The sequence below is a fragment of the Notamacropus eugenii genome, chromosome 1 (genome assembly GCF_028372415.1).
Source record: "Notamacropus eugenii isolate mMacEug1 chromosome 1, mMacEug1.pri_v2, whole genome shotgun sequence".
NCBI classification, from domain to species: Eukaryota; Metazoa; Chordata; class Mammalia; order Diprotodontia; family Macropodidae; genus Notamacropus; species Notamacropus eugenii.
The window spans coordinates 485,320,154-485,340,889 of NC_092872.1; the positions used below are offsets into that span (position 1 = coordinate 485,320,154).

Sequence of the window (20,736 nt, forward strand, 5' to 3'; positions counted from 1 at the left end):
AGTCTAGGTATTATGTTTTGAAAGTAATTTCTCAAAGAAATTTGAAATTTTTCAGGCAGGCAGTGACCTTTTGTCAGAACAAGCATAAAACCAGTTATTTGGGGTTTTATGCCTCTAATAGACATAAGATCATGGACTTAGGAATGGGAGAGATCTTCTTAGAGGTCTTCTTTTTCAACTCCTTCATTTTACGTGCTCCAAATCCAATATTTTTTTTCCCACCACAATCTCTGGACTTCGCTACAATCCTTCAACTTCCTTCTATTTCTTCCCCTTAGACTCCCTTCTTCCAATGGGGAATTCTTCCTAGAATATCCATTTTGAGGAAAGGTCTAAATCAACTATCCTTTGTAATCTGAACTTTGCCATCGTGTCCCCACATAGATACCTCCTCTTCCCTTCTTTACCTCCCTTTTATGTATTATCTTCCCTATTAGAATGTAATGCTCCTTGAGAGATAAAGGCTACCTTTCTTTTCATTTGTTCTATCCTGTGTTTCCGCATAGCGCCTGGAGCACAAAAAGCCCATAACAAGTATTTGCTGACTTACAGACTTGACACACATATTAAAGGCAGAGATGTGAGCCAAGAGGACGGCAGAGAATATCCTTGCCTTTTTCATTTTTCATTTTTCATTTTTTCATTTAATTTTATTCTTGCTTAGTTTCTTTTGCATGGCAGTCTAGAGAAGATCTTAGGGGCAAAACAGGCTTGGAATCTCATCCACATGGTTCTTGTTGGGTATTCCCAGGGGTGTGCTGGTAAATGTTTGACATTTGGCTCTCCCTCCCCCCAAAAAATGTAAGCATGACACACTTTAAATAGCATTTTATTTTCCCCCAATTATGTCAAGAAATTTTTAGCAGTCAATTTTACAAGATTTTGAGTTCCAATTTTTTTCCCTCCTTCCCCTCTTTTCCTCCCTTCCCCTCTTCCTAAAATAGTAAGCAACTTGATATAGGTTATACATATGCTATCATGTAGAACATATTTCCATATTAGTCACAGTTGTGAAAGAAGAAACAAATAAAAAGGAAAAAACTGTGAAAAAGAATAAAGTAAGTGAAAAAAGTATGCTTCAGTCCTCATTCAGAGTTCATCATTTCTGTAACTGGATGTGGATAGCATTTTCCCTTGTGAGTCCTTTGTAGTTGTTTTGGATCATTGTGTTGCTGAGAAGAGCTGAGTCATTCATAGCTGATCATCACACAATGTGGCTGATCTTGTGTACAATGTTTTCCTGGTTCAGCTCATTTTACTTTGCATCATTCATACAAGACTTTCCAGATTTTTCTGGAATGTTCCTATTCATCATTTCTTATTGCAAATAGTACTCCATTACATTCATATACCACAGCTTGTTCAGCTATTCCCCAATTGATGGGCATGCCTTCAATTTTCAATATTTTGCTGCTATAAATATTTTTGCACATGTAGATCTTTTTCCCTTTCTTTCTCCTCTTTGGGATACAGACCTAGTAGTGGTATGGTTGGATCAAAGAGTATGCACAGTTTGGTTGCCCTTTGGGCAGAGTTCCAAATTGCTCTCAAGAATGGTTCAATCAGTTCACTAAGAGTGCATTAGTGTCCCAGTTTTCCCACATCCTCTCCAATATTTATTATTTTCCTTTTTTGTCATATTAGCCAAACTGATAGATGCGAAATGGTGCCTCAGAGCTGTTTTAATTTACATCTCTCTAATTCAAAGTGATTTTGAACACTTCTTCATATGCCTGTAGATAGTTTTGATTTCTTCATCTGAAAACTACCTGTTCACATACTTTGACTATTTATCCGTTGAGGAAGTTTGTATTCTTATAAATTTAGATCTATATTTGACAAATCAGGTCTTTATCAGAGACACTTGCACTTTCTGCTTTCCTTCTAATCTTGGTTGTATTGTTTGTGCAAAAGCTTTTTAATTTAATATAATCAAATTTACCTATTTTACATTTTGTAATGCTCTCCATCTCTTATTTGGTCATGAACCTGTAACTCATTTAACATCTCTTTTAAGAATTTGGATGCTATACCACTTGATGCATGTGTGTTTAGTATTTATATTACATCACTGTCTATAGTATCTTTTTGCAAGTTGCAGTTTCCTTCCTTATCTCTTTTAATTAGATGAATTTTTGCTTTGTCTTTGTCTGAGATCAGTATTGCTACCTATGCTTTTTTTTTTTTTTACTTCAGCTGAAGCATAATAGATTCTGCTCCTGCCCCTTACCCTTACTCTTTGTATGTCTCTCTGTCTCAAGTGTGTTTCTTGTAAACAACATATTGTAGGATTCTGTTTTTTGATCCACTCTGCTATCTGTTTCCATTTTATGGAAGAGTCCATCCTATTCACATTCACAGTTATGATTACTATTAATTTCCCTCTATCCTATTTTTCCTCCTGCTTGTCCTCTCTCTCATTTTACCCTTTCCTTCTTCACCAGTGTTTTGCTTCTGCCTCTCTTCTGCCCCACCCTTTACTTAATCTCTTCCCCTCCTACTTCCCTGTCCTGTAAGATATATTTTTATATCCAACTGGTTGTCTATATTATTCCCTTTTTGAGTTAATACTGATAACAGTCATGCTCAAGCAATGCCCATTGCCCACCTTTCCATCTTCCCCTCTACCATAATAGGTTTTTTGTGCCTCTTCATATGAAATAATTTACCCCATTCTACCTCTCCCTTCCTTCTGTACCCAGTGTACTCCTTTTTCTTATACCTTACTTATATTTTATTTCATTTCCTCTAATTCACCTTATACCTGTACTTTTGTCTATCTATATTCCTTCTAGATGTACTATAAGTAGTACAATTTTGAAGAATTTACAAGTGTCTTCCCATGTAGGGATGTAAACAGCTAAGCTCCATTGAATTCCTTTTGTTTTCTTTTCCCTTTTTAGGCTTCTCTTGGGTCTTGATACTGGAGATCAAATTGTTCAGTTTTGGTCTTCTCCTTATGAAAGCTTGAAATTCATCTATTTCCATTGAATAACCATTTTCTCCCTTGAAGCATTATGCTTAATTTCACCAGGTAAGTGATTCTTAGTTGTATCCCTAGCTCCTTTGCCTTCCAGAATATCATGTTCCATGACCTCTGATCCTTTAATAATGTAAAGGCTAAGTCTTGTGTAATCCTGTTTGTGGCTCTCTGATATTTGAACTGTTTCTTTCTGGTCATATGCAGTATTTTTTCCTTGACCTGACAGTTCTGTAATTTGGCTCTAATGTTCCTTGGAGTTTTTATTTTGAGGTCTCTTTACTGAGGTGATTAGTGGATTCTTCCAACATCTGTTTTGCCATCTTGTCCCAGAATATCAGGGCAGTTTTTCTTGATAATTTCTTGAAAGATACTTTTCTGGTCCTCCTTTTGATTATGGCAATCAGGTAGTCTAATGGATACTGATATTGTCTCTCCCAGATCTATTTTCCAGGTCACTTGTTTCTCCAATTTTCTTCTATTTTTTCACTCTTTTGAATTTGTTTGATTGATTCTTGATGTCTCATAAAGCCATTAGTTTCCACTTGCCCAATTCTAACTTTTGAGGAGTTGTTTTCTTCAGTTAGCTTTTGTACTTCCTTTTCTATTTAGCCAATTGCACTTTTTGTGGACTTTTGCATCTCCTTTTCCATTTGGCCAATTCTACTTTTTAAGCAGTTGTTTTCTTTTTCCAAGCTGTTGACTCTTTTTTCATAATTTTCTTGCATTTCTCTCATTTCTTTTTCCAATTTTTCTTCTACTTCTCATATAATGTTTAAACTTTTTGAGCTCTTCCATGAGTTCTTTCTGGGTTTGTGACCCCTTCCCATTTCTTATCTATAGGTGTTTGATATTGTTTTCCTCTTCTGAGTTGGTGATCTTCTCTGTCATCATAATAACTTTCTATGTTCAGATTATTTTTTTGCTCATCTTTTTTCACCTTTTTCCTGTCTTTTAAATTTGAAGTCTGCTCCCTGGGTGGTAGAGGCACATTGCCAGGGGCTGCAGGCTCTGACTATTTACCTGGTGCTGCACTGATGTTGCCCTGAAGCCTATGGTAGAGCATCCTCATATCTGGTGCGGCACTGAGTGGGGTGGGGTGATGGCTGGTAACGCTGGAGGCTATAAAGGTTCTGGCAACTTACCTGGTGCTGAGTCAGGGTCCTTGTGTTGATGCTGGTGTTTGGTGTGTGAGGTAGATGGGGTATTTCTGGCTGTCTGGTCTCTGGAGGCTACCTGTTTGCCCTGGTCTATGCTGAAGCACTTGGAGATCTGAACACTGGAGGTTACCTGTTTGCCTGGGGGTACACTGAAGTACATCCTGTTCTTGGAGCTGGAGTTTTCCCATTCCCCTGGCAGTGCTGAGGGACAAGGGGGGCCCTGGTACCAGTTGGTGTTTGCCTCCTCCACCACACTGGGGCCTAGGGTCTTCCACTGTTTTTCTACACTTTTAAATTTAATCTGTATTACCACCATTTTCTTCAACACCTTCTTAGGTCTATCAATAAACCGAGCCCTAATTTGTAGCATTTGTCAACTTCAGGGATATAAATGCTCACACTGAAAATTTCATAATTTTCTCTTGTGAGACAGTTTAAGCTAACCAGCACATCCTTGAGTATTACTTTTAGAAAGCCCCAAGAATGGAGTTGGTCACAAGATCTCCATAAGGGGTTAAAGAGCAAATATAGGGGATTTCCAAACATTCAGACAGTGGATCATCTCCAGTGAATAGACCTAATCTTGGTCTGGGGATACTGACTGTGTTTGTTCAGCTGCCTGGCTGGATGTTGTAGCTCGTGGCCTTAGCTATGACTAAATTATGACTAAATGACCAATTTGCCCTTACTGGGGAGAGGCTTTCTAATTTGTGCAGAGAAAAACTTGGTGATCTCCAAGATAACAGAGACACCCAGCAGAGACAACACAATGCTCAGCGAACATGTTTGTCAGAGAGGATATGCCCAGCTGAAAAAAGCAGCATGACCCGAGGATGCTGGCAACTCTGTGGCAGGAGAGATGCAAGCAGTCTTGACCATGAATGATGTTCCATGTTCCTATCTTATCTACTTATTAGACTACAAAGTTATGTTGATGACAGGGATCCTCTGTCTTTACTGCGGAGGCTGTATGGTACAAGGAAAGTGCATTGAATTTGGAGCATTGTGAAAGACTGTGGTTAGAGAACCTCAGTTCAAATCCCAGTCCTACTACCTATTACCTGAGTGACCTCAAGCAAGTCACTTAACCTGTCCAAGTCCCTGTTTCCTCATCTATACAATGAGGGGGGGGTCAGACTAACTGACCTCCAGCTGACCCCTTTGATCTTATCTAAATTCTGTGTCTCCTCGCATGCCCTATATAGTGTTCTATGGGCTCACATAAGAGAGGAGTGCCATATAATAGCCTTTCTCTTTCCACAGCCACTAACTCAGGGGACAGGGCAACACAATGGAAAGGGAACTATCAGATTGGTAAGGCAGGAGACTAGAGCCTTAGTCCTAGGCTCTATCATTGTTCTAGTGGTTGAGGCTAGTCTACTAGTCGAGGTTCAGGATGGGAATGAAATGACATATTCCTACAGTACCATGCAACTTTTAACAAAAGGAAAGCTTTCTAAACAATATCATGAAAAAGATACTCAGCTAAGATACAGGATTGGTTTCTTCACCTCCACATTAGCCATCACAGCATGCCTGGTCAGAAAGGTATATTGGCTTACATGGCAGTAGAGCACTGAGAAGTGCTGACTAGTTATGGGTTGGGTATTTGTGTTTTAGGAGACTTAACTTCTCCATACTTTGTCACTGAAGCAACTTCATTAACTGCTATGGTAGCTCTTAGAAGCTATGTTGTTGGTTGGAGCCTTGGGCCTGGATCAATTAAGTCTTGCAAATGATTTCATTGACATTTTAAGGAAAAACTAAGTCTATGTTACAAAGCTTCCAATCTTACTACCATGGGTTGTAGTAAATGTTTAACAAATAGCTATCAAAAAAATTACATGACACATTCAGGATTAGTAACACTTTCTTAAATCTATACAATCAGCAAAATAATAAATCAAGCTCTAGATTTGTAGTGTTTGCCTATTTCTGAGGTATAAACACTCATGCTGAAAATTTAACAATTGGTTCTCAGTAGTGATTGGAGCTGGCTCTAGCACACCACTGCATGGGTCCCAACCATATTAGTAATAGCTATTTCTCTTTCCACAGCCACTAACCAGCTGTGCAACCATGGGTCTAAATTATTTCAAAATTCTTTGGGCTTGAGCTTCCTTATCTGTAAAAGGAAAGGGAGAACTAGATAATTTTAAAGGTCTCTCTTAGTTGTAACATTTTATGATGCCACCCTTAACTCATTAAATTGTTTGCAAGTCACATAAGAGTCCACCATGAGAGAGAATATAGCTTACTAACCATGCATAACTTCCTTTAGGATCACATAATCTAAATTCTTTAGAGTTCAATCTCCTTCCCTATATAATGAGGGAGTTGGATGAGATGATTTCTATGGTCTCTTCCTATATTTCTATAAGGATAAAAGTAGATCAGAGAAAGGTCAAATAAGAAAGAACTGTCCAAATGAAATAGGTCAGCCACTACAGCCATAAAAACTCAGAAGAACTTTTGAGTGGTTGTGGTAATATTGAAGTCTGACCATACCAAGAATTAAAAACATAGTTCCTACTAAGATAAATAATTTCAAGACAGGCTAATAACACCTGAGTTTTAATACGTAACAGTGTGTGACTGAGAAAATCACTTAACCTCTCGCAGCTTCAATTTCCTTATCCAGTTTCTTTGAGGACCAAACGTCTTAACATGTTGAAAATGCTCTGTTTGGCATTTAAAGCCCTTCATAACCTAGCCCTCATCTACCTTTCCAGTCTTCTTACACCTAATTCCCTGATACACATTCTTCAATTCAGTGACACTGGTCTCCTGGCTGTTCCACCACCAAGACACTCCATCTCTCAGCTCTTGGCATTTTCTCTGGTTGCTCCCCAATCCTGGACTACTCTCTTCCTTCCTCTGCTCTGACTACTGACCTCCTTGGATTCCTTTAAATCCCATCACCTTCCCCAGGATGCCTTTTCCAACCCCTCTTAATGTCAGTGCCTTCCCTCTGTTAATTATTTCCTATGCTTCCTGTATCTTGCTTGCTTTGTATACATTTGTTAGCATGTTGTCTTCCCCGTTAGGTTGTAAGCTGCTTCAGGGCAGGGACTATCTTTTGCCTCTTTTTATATCCCCAGTGCTTAGAGTGCCTGGCACATAGTAGGAGCTTAATAAATATTAACTGATTGACTGAAAACACTTTGCAAACCTTAAAGAGTTACATAAACGCTAGTTATTATTATCATCATTATTTAGGACAGATTTCTAATCCAAAGCAGGAAGAAGAGAAGAGGTAGGCAAACTGAAGAGCATTCAAGAGTAACTGCTGCTGAAAGCTAAGTGATGAGGAAGCCTTTTCACAAGACCCAGACCCTACTTGACCATACATTGGAAGCAGGACTGGTAATAGCAGAGACCTACAGCTCTGGTGCAATGACAGTCAGCCCAAGGGGACGGGACTGCTCCAAGGAACTCTTTTATGTCCTGGTTAAGTTGCTCTATCTTTTTCATTTAGCCAGGTATGTTAGCTTGTCTTTTCTGAACCTGCTGTTCTTAAATGATCTCATTTATCTAGTAAATAACATTATTGGCCTACGTAAGTATAAAGAGGAGACCTTTCCTAATTCTAGTGAACCAAAAGGCTTAGTTAGTGGGAACTGATCTGGGAGGCTTGAAGTTCTTAGACTGAAGTAGAAGAGTTGTATCACACTGTTTAAGCCTGGCAGATGAATTTGGGGTTCAGACATTCCTAGATGTAAATCACAAGCTGGTGAAGAGTGGCAGGTTTGGCCAGAGGGATGCATAGGTAAGTTCAATTCCATTTTTTGTAGGGAAGAGAATAAGTATTTATTAAGTACCTACTATGTGCCAGCCTCTGTGCTCAATGCTTTACAAATATTATCTCATTTAATCCTCAAAAACTACCTGAGAGGTAGGTCATTATCCCTTGATAATAATAAAGAAATAACATGAACTCAGCGTCGCCATTTTGGTAGACTGAGTTCCAAAGGAAAGCCACTCCTTTGATATGAGATCTGCAAGAAAGCTGGGCCTTCAGAGGAAATTTCTCCCTCCATCGAGTCTCCAAATACAAGCCTTGCTTGCTGGTGCCACCTGCTGCCTACATAGAGAATTCCTAACAAAAAAAACCCAAAAAAACTTTCTTGACATATCTAGACCTGCACCTGCATTTCAATTCTCTGCCTTAAAGAGCTGGCTGAAACATTGGGAAATTATGGGGCCCAAATTCACTTAGCCAGTGTGTGTCAGGAGTGAGCCTTGGGCCCTGTTCTTCCTGATGTGAAAGCTGACTTTCAATCCACTACTCAATGTCTTAAACACAAAATATATAACAAAAACAGTAATAATGGCATTTATGTAGTACCTACTATGCGCCAGGCATTACACTAAGAGCCCTTTACAGGTATTATCTCAACTGAGTCTCACAACAACTTTGGGAGATACAGCTGAGGAAACTGAGACGGGCAGAGGATGAGTGACTTGCCTGAGGTCCCCCTTCTAGTAAGTGTCTAAGGCTGGATTTGAACTCAGGTTATCCTGACTCTAGGTCTAGGCTCTATTCACTGCCAAAATAAACAAGGTATTTCCAGGGAAGATGTCAGGAAAAGTTTATGTCAGAAGTCTAAGCCATACCATTTCATTTGCCCAGGGGGAAGAAATATCCACATTGAAGAAATTCTGGATTTTTTTCAAATAAATTTTGAGTCTAAACATGATGAAAATTTCACCCTGCTCAAAACAATGAACAAAAACCTATACATAAGTAGAACTACTTCTTTTTTAAAATAAAATTTTACATAAAATAATAACAACTTATTTACTCTGTTTCTATAGTCTTTTATGTCGTCATGGTTATGAAGCTTTGCTAATATTTTTTGTAAGGTTGGGCTAATGTGTGTGTGTGTGTGTGGAAAGTTGTTCTGGTCCTCCCCTTCCTCAATTTCTATCAATTTGCATAAATATTCCTGGATTTCTTCATGCTCCTCATATTCATCATTATTAATGATTATTAAGAGTGTTGTCTTCAAAGGTACCATAGCAAGGATGCCAGAGCAAGAGGACTTTTCTGTTTTACAGATAGAAAAGCTGAGGCTTGCCCACTTTATTCAAATAACCCCCCACAAATGAGTAAGTGTCAGAGCTGAAATTCAAACCCAGGCCATCTTGCTACCAACTCCAGTGTAATTTGGTGCTGTACTGGACAGATAGAGCCATCTAGCTGTAGGAGTCAGAGAGGTAGAATTTATCACTGTATTTCCAAAAGAACACTTCCCAGAGGCAGGACCTAAATAGGCAGCCATGCATGGTGAAATCAGAATGCCTCTGTTGCTAATTAGCCTAAATGATTTTCAGAAAGCCAGATTCTCTGTCTGGTTTATGATTTCTCCATCTGTAAAATGGGAGAGTTGCATTAGCTGATCTCTGCAGTTTTTTTTGTTTTGTTTTGTTTTTTTAGGTTGTAGCTCTTGTTAAGAGCTTATTGGATTGAGATTCAGAAGGTCTGAATTCAAGACCTGGTGACTACTTAGTAACTCTCTCAATTACTGCTAGTTATGCAACTTTAGGTATGCCACTTAATTTCCTCTTGAGGCTCAAATGTCTCATCTGTAATGTGAACATACCTAGTCCATCAATCCACCTAGCCCCATCTACCTGATGTAGAATCCCCTCTTCAATAGTCTCAACAAGTAGTCAATTAACCTTTAAAGATCTCCAATGGGGAGGAGCACACTCCTTCCCAAGGCAGCCCATTTTCCTCTTAGATAACTTCTGAAGGAAGTGAGAGTATAACAGTGAAAAGTGGCTCTGGAATATGAGAACCTGGGCTCAGATCTTGCCTCTGTTTATTAACTATGAGATACTAGGCAAGTCATTTAATGTTTTGGACTTGAGGGGGTTGGAGTAGATAGATGACCTCTGGGATCATTCCTAGCTCTAGGTCTATGAAACAGGATACAAGGAAGATAGCTCTTGGCCACTTCCAACCACTATTTCTACCTCTCTCTAATTTCTGGAGCCAGGGAGAATGAGTCTAATCTCTCTTACATGTGACAGCTCTTCCTGTCTTTTAAGACAGCTATCATCTATCACATCTCAGAGATCTTCTCTTTTCCTAGTTCAATAACCTCAGTTCATCCTCAGATATAATAATGGTGTCCTGACAACCCTATAGGATTCATATGAGGATAAAATAAGAGAATTAATTTGGTTTATTTAGCAGGTTTCTCTGTATAAAGAAAAAAAAGGGAGGGTGTTCCATTAGGTTTAATATGTCTGTCCCTGAAGCCCTTCTAATTTCACTTCCCCTGGTTTTATATTAATCATACAAACTACTATTTAAAATTTGTTTTCCTAGCTACTTTTTTCTGCTAGGTAGGTAGAGTAAAGGGACTGACCAGATAACATAACCTCCGCCTGCCTCAATTTCCTCAACTGTGAAATGGAGACAGTAATAGTACATACTTCATTGGGTTGTTGTGAGGATCAAATGAGGCAATATTTTTTAAGTGCCCAGCACATAGTAGGTGTTTAATAAATCCTTGTTCCCTTCCCCTTTCCACTTCATGTTGAGCTATCCCTGCTCTGAACTCCTGGAGCACTTACCGTTGGTAGCACTCTTCTGCTGCTTTGGGTTGTTTAATTATTTCCCTTGTGTATTTCTTTTCTCCCCAAATAAGAACCTAAACTTCTTGAGGAAACCTTGGGGTCTACAACTTTTTTGTCATTTGCTCACAGTGCCTTAAGCAAAGGGGTTGGTGCTTGTTGAAATACTTGCATTTTGAAATTAAATAAATTGGCATAAATCTGTCTCATGGAATCCTAGGTACTGTGGCTTGATTATCCCCCAAGTCAACTCTGGTCAAGATTCTGGAATTTAAGGGTTGAGACAGTGGACGATTCTTTCAGCCATTCACCCAGGTTCAAAATCTGAATCCCTCTTCCCTTTCCTTCATCATCCAAGCCATTGCCAGGTCCTATGGATTCTATCTTTGTCTTATTGAATGGCATTAATCTTAACTGGGATGAACTGAATGGCAGGTTTAAACCAAGTGTCACATGGTACCAGCAATAACTTGGAAATGAAAAGTGCCTCTGAAAACAGCATCAAGGACATATATGACCTGAAAAGAAGGTGGGTTGGACATGTAGAGGAAGTGAGGCATAACGAATGGATGACCTGCAGTCCACTGGGCAAATCCCTTCTGGAGAATGTGTGGCAAGGTGGGGACGAAAATTATACAACACGAAAAGGCAAAGAAGGAATGAAATTTATACTGGTTAGTATTCATTGACAGACTTCTGTGTTCCTGGGCGTCTACCACTAGGGGGAGCTTAATTTTTTAATTGACTTTTTTTCTTTCCCTAGTATGTATTAGGAAAAAAAAATGTATTTTTTATGTTTGATTTTCCTCTGGAGTGGAAATCTAGCTGTTGTGTTAGTTGAATAATAAATGATCATAAGAACTGATACAGAGTTTTACTTCAGGGGTGCTCATAAATACTGGCCTCCTTCTTCTTTTTACATATATATAGGAAGGTGGAATGTGAATTAGTACAAATAATGAATTCCCCCTAATGTGATCACATAATTTGAATTTATACTTCATATTCGCAATAGGTTGAGGCCAATTACTATACTTTACACAATTATAACTTCCAGTGAATATCCACTAGTCAGGGGTGACCATATGTGACCTCAAGGCCACAGGTTCCCCACTCCTGAGTTTGGATTCAGTCAAAACACTGCACTTGAGGACCTAGAGGGCCACATGTGGCCTTGGGGCCTGATGTTCCCCATCCCTGCATCCACTAATAGGGACCAAGCTGCATCCTTTGGGTTTCAGAGGAGAACAACATCCTGTACTCTCCTACTTATTATTGTCTGTAAGATAGTTCCGAACCAAACAAAACAAGTGCAGTCGAAAGCCAGAGGGGCCCCTAACCTAAGGCACCCAGATATGCTAAGCCAAGCATAGATCTTATATAATCAACTGGTTTAGAGAGATAAGTTCAAGGACAGTTCAGTGCTGTTGGAGGCAACAACAACACAGATAAAGCAGGCATGGTCTGGTTGGCCTCAGTTGCTAGGCTGTTAAAAAACAGACTAGCTGTGATATGGTTGAAGGAGCCTTGGCCCATTAGCCAGAAGATTGAGGTTCAAGTCCAGTACCCCCACAACTTGTTAGTTGCATGATTGCAAATGAGTTCCTTAAGTCTCTGAGCCTTAGTTTCCTCATCAGGAAAGTGGGAAAAAAAAATAATTCCTCAGAAGTCCTACTTTGATGGCTCAATGTAATGTGGAGTTGACCTTGGATTCTTGAAGACTGTGCTAGAGAATGGCCATCTCTGACAGGTTCTAGTAATCTGGAAGGAACCTAAGCATGGGTCTGGCAACAAACTGTGGTCTTTTGAGGTCCAGCACAGTTAGGTTTGGAAAGACTCATCACTTAAAGAATAGCCACTCGGTGAGTAATCTTTCATGAAGATGTTAAAAGAGGGGCTGTTTCCATGCTTTTACAATACTTTGCCATTTCCCACTTCTCCTCTTGAGAGGCCCAGAGAATGTGAACTTAAGATTGGATGCACTGCTTTAGAGATGCAGGCTTTCTTGTCTTTCTCTGCCATGGGAATCTGGTAGTACCTACTATGCATATTTAACACTCAAAACCACTGATGGCCTAAGCACACAGTTCATGAACTCATGGCATGGTCATTGGTCCACTTTACTTCATTTATTCAAAGTCTACATCCAGAAGGATTATGCCATTTGGAGCATATGCTCCAAAGTGTATTGTAGACTCCTGCCCTTTTTCAACAATTTATAGGGAACAATAGGGATTTGAAGGTGTTGATGTACGTGGCTGATCTCATGCCTTTGGGAAGCCATTGAAGAAACATGGGGAAAGAATGATAAATGCATTAGGTTGCCTGGGAAGTGTCAATTCTGCAGAGCTTCTGTCAAGTATGTGGGTTACACAGAGCCTCAATAGGGAGTGAGTATTGAGGTGGAAAGTCAGATAAGCTTGTTATATGGCCAGGTCCAGCATTTTTCAAGGGCTAAAGACTTCTCTGGAATTTGGTGGCAACAATCAAAGAGTTGGAAGAACTATGTTATCATTGTTAAGACTCAATAATCACTTGTGAGTATGTGATTGAGAAGACTGAAAACCAGATGGATAAGAATGGGAAATATGACCTGACCCCTGGAGTGTATCTCAATGGATTTTTGAAGACTCAGTCAAATAGTTGCCTTATACATGCAGTTTTGGTTGATTCAGATACAAGCACATCAATGCTTGCTGAGAGGGTTTAGAAATAAGTTTTATACCAAGAGAGCAACAGCTATCAGAAACCTATTGAATTTATCAGTAGAGGTCTTAATGACAGTGAAACTCAGGTCTCATTTCAAGCAACTTGGAATGTTTGGCTTTAAAATGGGATGTCACCGTAAGCTATGAGACTATATATATGGAGCCCAATTTCAAGAGTGGAATAACAATTTCCAGCACTAAGTTGGATGCTACCTTCCAGAGATGAGTAGTGCCAAAGACCAGCTAAGTTCATGTTCACTATTGTCTAGTGAGTGAACACCCTGACCCAGGGGCCACAGGAGTCTGAAGTGATGATGATCCATACAAGGGGTGAGGGTGATCTGCGACACTCAGCGAGTCAGGCCTTTGTCACATGACATGGCTGACCGTGTCTTAGAGCCTGGGACTTCATCAGAAAAAGTGCCATTGGTCTGTGTGAACCATGCTTCAGTGAACTTGTCCTTTGCTGTCCACAGTCTTTAGTCCTTAAAGTATTGAAGCACCTACCATGTGTCTGTCACTGGGTATACAAAGATAAAGTGACAGTCCCCATTCTGATGGAACTTGTATTCTAACAGAAGAGACAATACACACTCTCTAGGTACATACAAAATACATACAAGGTAATTTTGGAGGCAAAGATACTAATAGCTGGGGGAAGCAGGAGAGTCTTCTATGGAAGGTGCTGGATTCTAAGAGGAGGGAGTGTGGAGAGAAAACATGCCAGGCATGAGGGACAGCCAGTGCAAAAAATGGAGAGAGAGGATGGATTCTTGTGTCAAGACTAGATGTCAATTTGTCTAGTTGAAATAGTGAGGACTCCTTTTGCATATGGGTTAGGTATTGCAATCATTCAACAGGGATAGAGTTAGTCAAGCATTTTGCAAGAAGGGCAGCACACAAACCAGTGGCGGATAAAATGAGATCTAATCCCTCAAAAGGAGTGCATTTAGATAAGGACAAAGATGTGTAGATACCCATTAGAGAGTCAGGGAAGTTGACCAAGAGGGAACTTTGCCCAGACGCCAGATTGAATACAGAAACTACCACTTTGATTCCGAATAATTCAGCTTTGGAAGCACCTTTAGAACATAAATCATCCATAGTGTCTTCAGGTGCTACTGGTCCACCTGACATAGATGGATGGTGCAACTATCAAACACTTACTGCATGCCACAAACGTGCTAAGGAGAATAAATTCAGGCAAGTAGGGTCTGATGACACCAAGCTGACAAGAGGTCAGGATAAATGGGTCAGTGCTATTTACTCAGTGACCAAATTAGCTTATGATGTTTAAAATGTAATGAATGAGGTGAGGACCCATGAAACAAGACAACCTGTGATGTTACGTGTGGTATAAGACACCTGTGTTTGCTACATAGAAGGGTTCACGCTGCATTCATTGTTTGGCTGGCTATAGTGCATTTATTATGTATGTTTCTGCATATGACCTATTATTTGGGTACTGCATGCAACCTTGTTATAGGATGCTGTGTGTTACATACTCCAAATGAATGAATGAATGAAAAGCATTTATTGAGTACTTACTATGTGCTAAGCACAGTGTTATGCTGTGGAGATACAAAGGCAAAAAGTAAGACAAGTTTCTATTTTCAACAAGTTTAACTTCTAATTGGAAAGATAACACACATAAAGAAATGGAGGCCAAGGAAAGGAGTTTTTGGTCTACGAAATTTTCACAAAGATGATGAAAGGAATAATAGGGCAATCCACTGGCACACCCAGAATCCAGGAGCAACAATAGTATGGATGTGATTATTATTCTTAGAGAAAGAAAGAGGCAGAAGTGACAGGAGAGATACCTACTAAAGTCCCTAAGCTATGCTATTTTCTTTCTAAAAATATTGTTTTCCATGAACTAATTGGTCCAGGAGACTAAGGCTTGAACTGTTGACATAGCTTCTTAGTTGCCTAAGTATAAAAACTCCTTAGGCTTCACACGTGCTGCTTCCTTAGAGGACCATCACAGCACATGCCAAAGCAGAAGAACTGAGTCCCACGGAATCAATGCTGTATCCTTGCTGAACGTCCTTTCCATGATATTGTTAAATCAACATCCTTTCACTAAATATTAGATGATCGACAAACATTTCATTTGATTCCAATCCCAAACCTGAACACTGGACCGACCTGATTCAGGCCTGTCCCCCAAAAGATTCCCAGGCCTTTGTGGCCTCTTGCTGCTTCCAAGGTGCTAAAATGTCAGAAAAGTGGGTGGTGTATGATAAAAAATACATTTATGACCAGAAAAGAAGGTGGGATGGTCATGCAGAGATTACAGAAGGATGGCCCTCATGCTGTACAGCTATCCTTGAAATCTTAACAGGAAAAGAGAAAGACCTGCAGCATGTTGGGTAGATCTTCTGTAGGAGATCTATGGAAAGATGGAGTGCAGAACAGCAGAAGGTAAAAGCATGGATGGGTTGTAACCTGCACTAGTGAGACCCTGAATCCATTAAAGTGAATTATCCTTACCCTGCCCACCTTATGGGCTTGTTTTGAGGCAAGTTTGGTAAACCACAATGTGCTCTGTGTATGTGAGAGAATATTTTTGTCTTACCTCAGTCTCATAATTGTGTTTACAGCGACACTGCTCTAGTTTATTCTCAAGCTCGATCTCTTCCTGGACTAGGCAGTTCCTATGGTCCTCCCAAAGGTGAAGAGTTGTCTGTAAATATGTGAAAAAATCTTGGCTCTGTACCTCTGCCTGTTTGAGTGCCTCCTCGAAGGTTTTCTGGAGGAACAAAATACAGGGAATCTATTATTTGATTGCTTACCAAGAGGAAAGATGGAGATCTTCTACCCATTTCTTTAATCCTTGACCCTTTCCAGCCAAAACAATATCTGTTCCAAGAATGAGGGATAACAGGTAATCAGTAATAATAGCTAGCATTAATAGAGAACTTTAAGGTTTGCCAGGTGCTTTATAAATATTATGTCTAAATATTATCTTATTTTATTCTCCTAACCACCCTGGGGGGTAGGTGCTCTCATTTTACAGATAAGGAAACTGAAGTCAATAGAGTATAAGTGACTTGCCCAAGGTCATACATCTAGGAGGTGCCTGAGGCTGGATTTGAACTCAGGTCTTTCTCTCTCCAGGACTAGGGTTCTAACTGTTGTGCCACCTAGCTATCTAACATTATACTAGTATCCACAAAATATTAAAGCAGGTGGACAAAAATAGGTAATATGGCCTGACCCCCTCCTACAAAAGACTTGCTCAGCTGGCTCACACATCTACTTGTGCTGGTGTATGTAAATCAAATGCTAATCTAGAAGACTTGGGAACAGTCTTATACAAGAGAACAATGGTCAGCAGAAACAAATTAGATTTACCAGTAGAAGTCTTAATGGTGTATTTTGTTGGCCCAGATACATTCACTGGAGTTCTTGACTCTGAAGGATGCTATCCCTGACAAGCTCTGAGGAAAGGCCTCTCAGATATTCGATGGATCTTCTTATGACTAAACAAAAACACCACCACCTTATTTAACAGGTAAGAAAACTGTGGCCCTGAGAGGTTCAGCCAAAGTCACATAAGGAATTTCAGATGATATTTTGGCAGGTGAACTCAATTCCTTTGACTTCAAATCTAACACTTTCCACAGTGTTTAGCCTTGTGCTGGCAGGTGCTCAATGAACATTTGCTGTAATTTAATGAATATGCTTACAAGACCCCCATTTCAGTTCTAGGAAGTCACATTTTCAGAATCACAACCAAGGTAAAGTACCAAGGCCCAGATTTATGAAAGGCAGGAAATTAACCCCAGAGCAAGAGAACTTAATGGTCACTGCTTTAAAGAAGAAGGTAGGGATGGGGTCAAGTGGTGAAAGGGTGACAGAGTAAAGACGGTGACAGGATAGTGAGTGTAGGGGTGTGACTAGAGGCTTCCTCAACTGCTAGGGGAGTGGATTGATAGCCAGTTTTGGCTCCTAGAGTTCCTCTGTCAAGGAAAGCAAGTGCAGGCCATAACTGATGGGAATCTAAGTTCTCTTCTGGCCCAGGGGTGGTGAGAAGGGCTTTTAGCCCTGGTCCCACCCCAGAACTCTGGTTCCTTATCGCAAATAGTAACGTTCCTTCAGGGACCACCTCATAGTATGCCACCTGGAGTAAGAGGTCACAACACAAGTAGCAAAGAGCTCAAGAACCACTGGGACTACAGAGAAGTACCCAATCTTCCTCCTCCTCTCCCCACAACTGGCTTAAAAAGAGTTATCACTCAACCCTAGTAAGCTGATTTCTTATTACCAAGTATGAAAAAGAAACCTCCTAGGCACCTGGCTATCAAGAATATCAAGAATGATTAGTCAAAATAGGAAGTCTTAGGTGGGAGGAAGGTGAATTCATTCAAACGAATGAATGAAAAAAACATTAATTGGTCATTTACTATGTGTCAGGCATGATGCTAAGCACTGAGTATTCAAATAATAATGAAAATATCATGCAAAGTATTTTACAATTATCTCATTTGATCCTCAAAACAATCCTGGGCAGTAGGTGCTACTCATCTCCATTTTACAGATGAGGAAACTAAGATAAACAGAGTTGAAATGATGTTTCCTGGGTCACATAGCTACTAAGCATCTGAGGCTGGATTTTGAACTGCAGTCTTCCCTGACTCCAGGCCCATCAGGGGAGTGATGACCAGGAAGGAATGATTTGGCCAGGTATGGTTAGAGGGAATAGTGACTGGAGTTATATAAGACAATTGGCTGGCATGTCCATTTTTAGGGATGGTAGTGTTGAATTGATTACTATTTTCAGAGATAGAGTTGGGAAAGGAGGGAGGGGATAAGCAGGGAAGTGGATGGTAGACCTAGATCCGGGCCAGAGAAGGTGAATGCTCACCAATGAGCAGCCAGGGTCCTAGAGGCCAGAGTTGAAATAAGAGAAGGAGCAAGAGAAGAGAACCACTTCATACATCTCAGCATCTGTTTCCCTCACAAGGTAGAGTCTGTGTCTCACCCATCATCACTAATGGTAGCTTTCATATTCATTGCCTTGTTTACTAGTGTGGTACTTGCAAAAATGTCTCATTTCGGCTTTGGATATTACTATAGGAGCCATTCAGTAACTATTTCTTTTGGGTTTGGTGGTTTTCATTTTGCATTTCTATACTGTGTTTTCACTGTCACAGTCTGGGCCCTACATAAAGTAAGCTAATTCTCATTTTCCTTGAGGGCAGGGTGAGGGGGGCTCTTCTTTTGATTTTTTAATTATATTCTATTAATTAGACAGTTCTTTACACAGAGGATACACTCAATAAAATTGAAGTCAACCCTACAGAAACATCTAATACTATCTTAAAACGACCTTTTACTCCACACTTCTAGCCCAGGTAAATAAAATAAAGAGATAGCACGCTGGGTGATTTGATTCCAACTATTTGTCTTTCTTGCAATTGGTTGTTCAACAAAGTAATGAGCTGCCTTGTGAGGGAGGTAGTGAACTCCTGTCATTGAAATGCCAAGGGGAGGTTGGATGGATGCATGTCAGGAAAACTACAGAGGATTCTCAGTATGCAGTGGAAGGTAGGACTAAACCTCCCTTAAGCTACTGTCTAACATGGAGATTCTAAGGGCCAGGAACATTATTACTCACCCCTTAGAGATAGAGCATGAGCAAGTGGCTTTCTATCCAATTATTGCAGATCAAATTCAGGGAATAATAGGAGATATCAGCTTTTCCCATAGAACTTACAACACAAGTGTGTAAAGACTATGCGGGTAAATGAGCTGGCTAGAGATTTTGAGTTTCATAACTTGCGTATACATAAATGCTGTCTCTCAGTTTTTTCTCATCATAGGTGATTGTCGTCCAAAGGCCATAAGCCCAGTTCACACATTACCTACATCTTCCATGAAACCATCCAATATTCCTCATCAGTAATGACCTCCTCCTTTGAAATCCAAATAGCCCTGCTTTGTACTTCTCTGACATATTTGTCATGTAATAAATGATGCTTACAGTTATTTCTGTTTATATCTCATTTCCATATGATTCTGTGAAGGGCAGGGACCATGTCTTATATATTAACATAGAATCTTACTCAGCATCACAGCCTGCACATATTAGGTGCTTGAGACACAATCACCTCCATGAGGCTCCTTGTGCTCTCCCAAATGATAGCCACTCCCCCACCCCCCAAAATACCTTGTACTTATTGAGGCTAAGAGTGGAACAAGTGCTAATCGGAGGACTGGATTGCCAATCCCATTAGATTATGAGCTCTTCGAGGCAAGGACTGTCTTTTGTCTCTTTTTGTATTCCCAGCACGGTATAACAGTGCCTGGCACATAGTAAGCCATTAACAAATGCTTATTGACTAGCTGCAATGACCCCTATGGCACTTACTATCTGTGTGACCTCAGGCAAGTCACTTAACCTCTGTGGCCCTGTTTCCTCTTCTATAAATAAAGGATGGAATTAGATGGTCTCTGAAGTCACTTCCAGCTCTAAATCTATAAAATTATAATCCAATTATGTATATTCTTATACGGGAAGCAATGTGTTATAGTAGCTGGGTTCAGATTCTACCTCTGACACGTATGACTGTGTGACACGGCTAGGTTGTGGACAGATTGCAGAGGACTTTCAATAGCAAGTTTAAGAGTATAAATGTGATTTCATAAGTAATGAGGCAGCACTGAAGACTTAAGTCACTCATTTTAGCTGAATAACATAATAAACAGAAGAAAAGTCAATTTTAAACTTTTAAGGAAATCAATAAGATCAAGCTGTGCATCCAGCTGACTCAATTTCTCCAAAAGTCAGAAATTACATCCAAGCCAATTAATAGAGTACTAACAACAATCTCATTTCTGTGGTACTTTGAGGTTTATAAAGCACCTTGTAAATCTTACCTTATTTAGTTCTCAACTCAATAAAATGGGCTGAGGTTGGAGGGAAAGAAGGAAATTCAAGGCTAGAATGATCACTTGGAAAGTGAGCTCATGCTACTTATTTTAAAGAACAGTCAGGAACACTACCTCTTTAGTAACTGACACATGTCAGATAGTATTCTTGTCAAAGGATGAAATGAGACTTGACTTCTCCTGGGATGGAGAAAAGAACCTTTCAGAGACTTACACCCATCATTTCCAGTGCATTTTCCACCTGCCTCTGAAGGTTTCCTATTATGTGGAAGAAGGAATGACTCGTGGAATGTTCTATCTCTTCTAATGAGAAAACTGTCCAGTCCAGCAGTTGTTTCTAAAGAAAAAGAGCAAGGTTAAGTTCATGACATTGTAAGCATAATAAACATTTGATAGGATA

At 39.9% G+C, this 20,736-nt stretch overlaps 1 protein-coding gene across 5 annotated transcripts in view; it reads right to left on the bottom strand.

The window, feature by feature from the left end:
* Positions 1–20,736, bottom strand: part of CCDC180 (coiled-coil domain containing 180) — a 154,117-nt gene that overhangs the window by 104,924 nt on the left and 28,457 nt on the right. For all 5 annotated transcript variants that reach the window (XR_011972245.1, XR_011972244.1, XM_072632833.1 and 2 more), the window contains 2 exons: positions 20,551–20,673; positions 16,018–16,191 (listed from right to left, as the gene is read on the bottom strand). Coding sequence is in view for 3 of the 5 variants with exons in the window: in XM_072632833.1 (XP_072488934.1) it covers positions 16,018–16,191; positions 20,551–20,673 (297 nt within the window). In the remaining 2 variants the exon portion in view is untranslated. The remainder of the gene's footprint in view (positions 1–16,017; positions 16,192–20,550; positions 20,674–20,736) is intronic.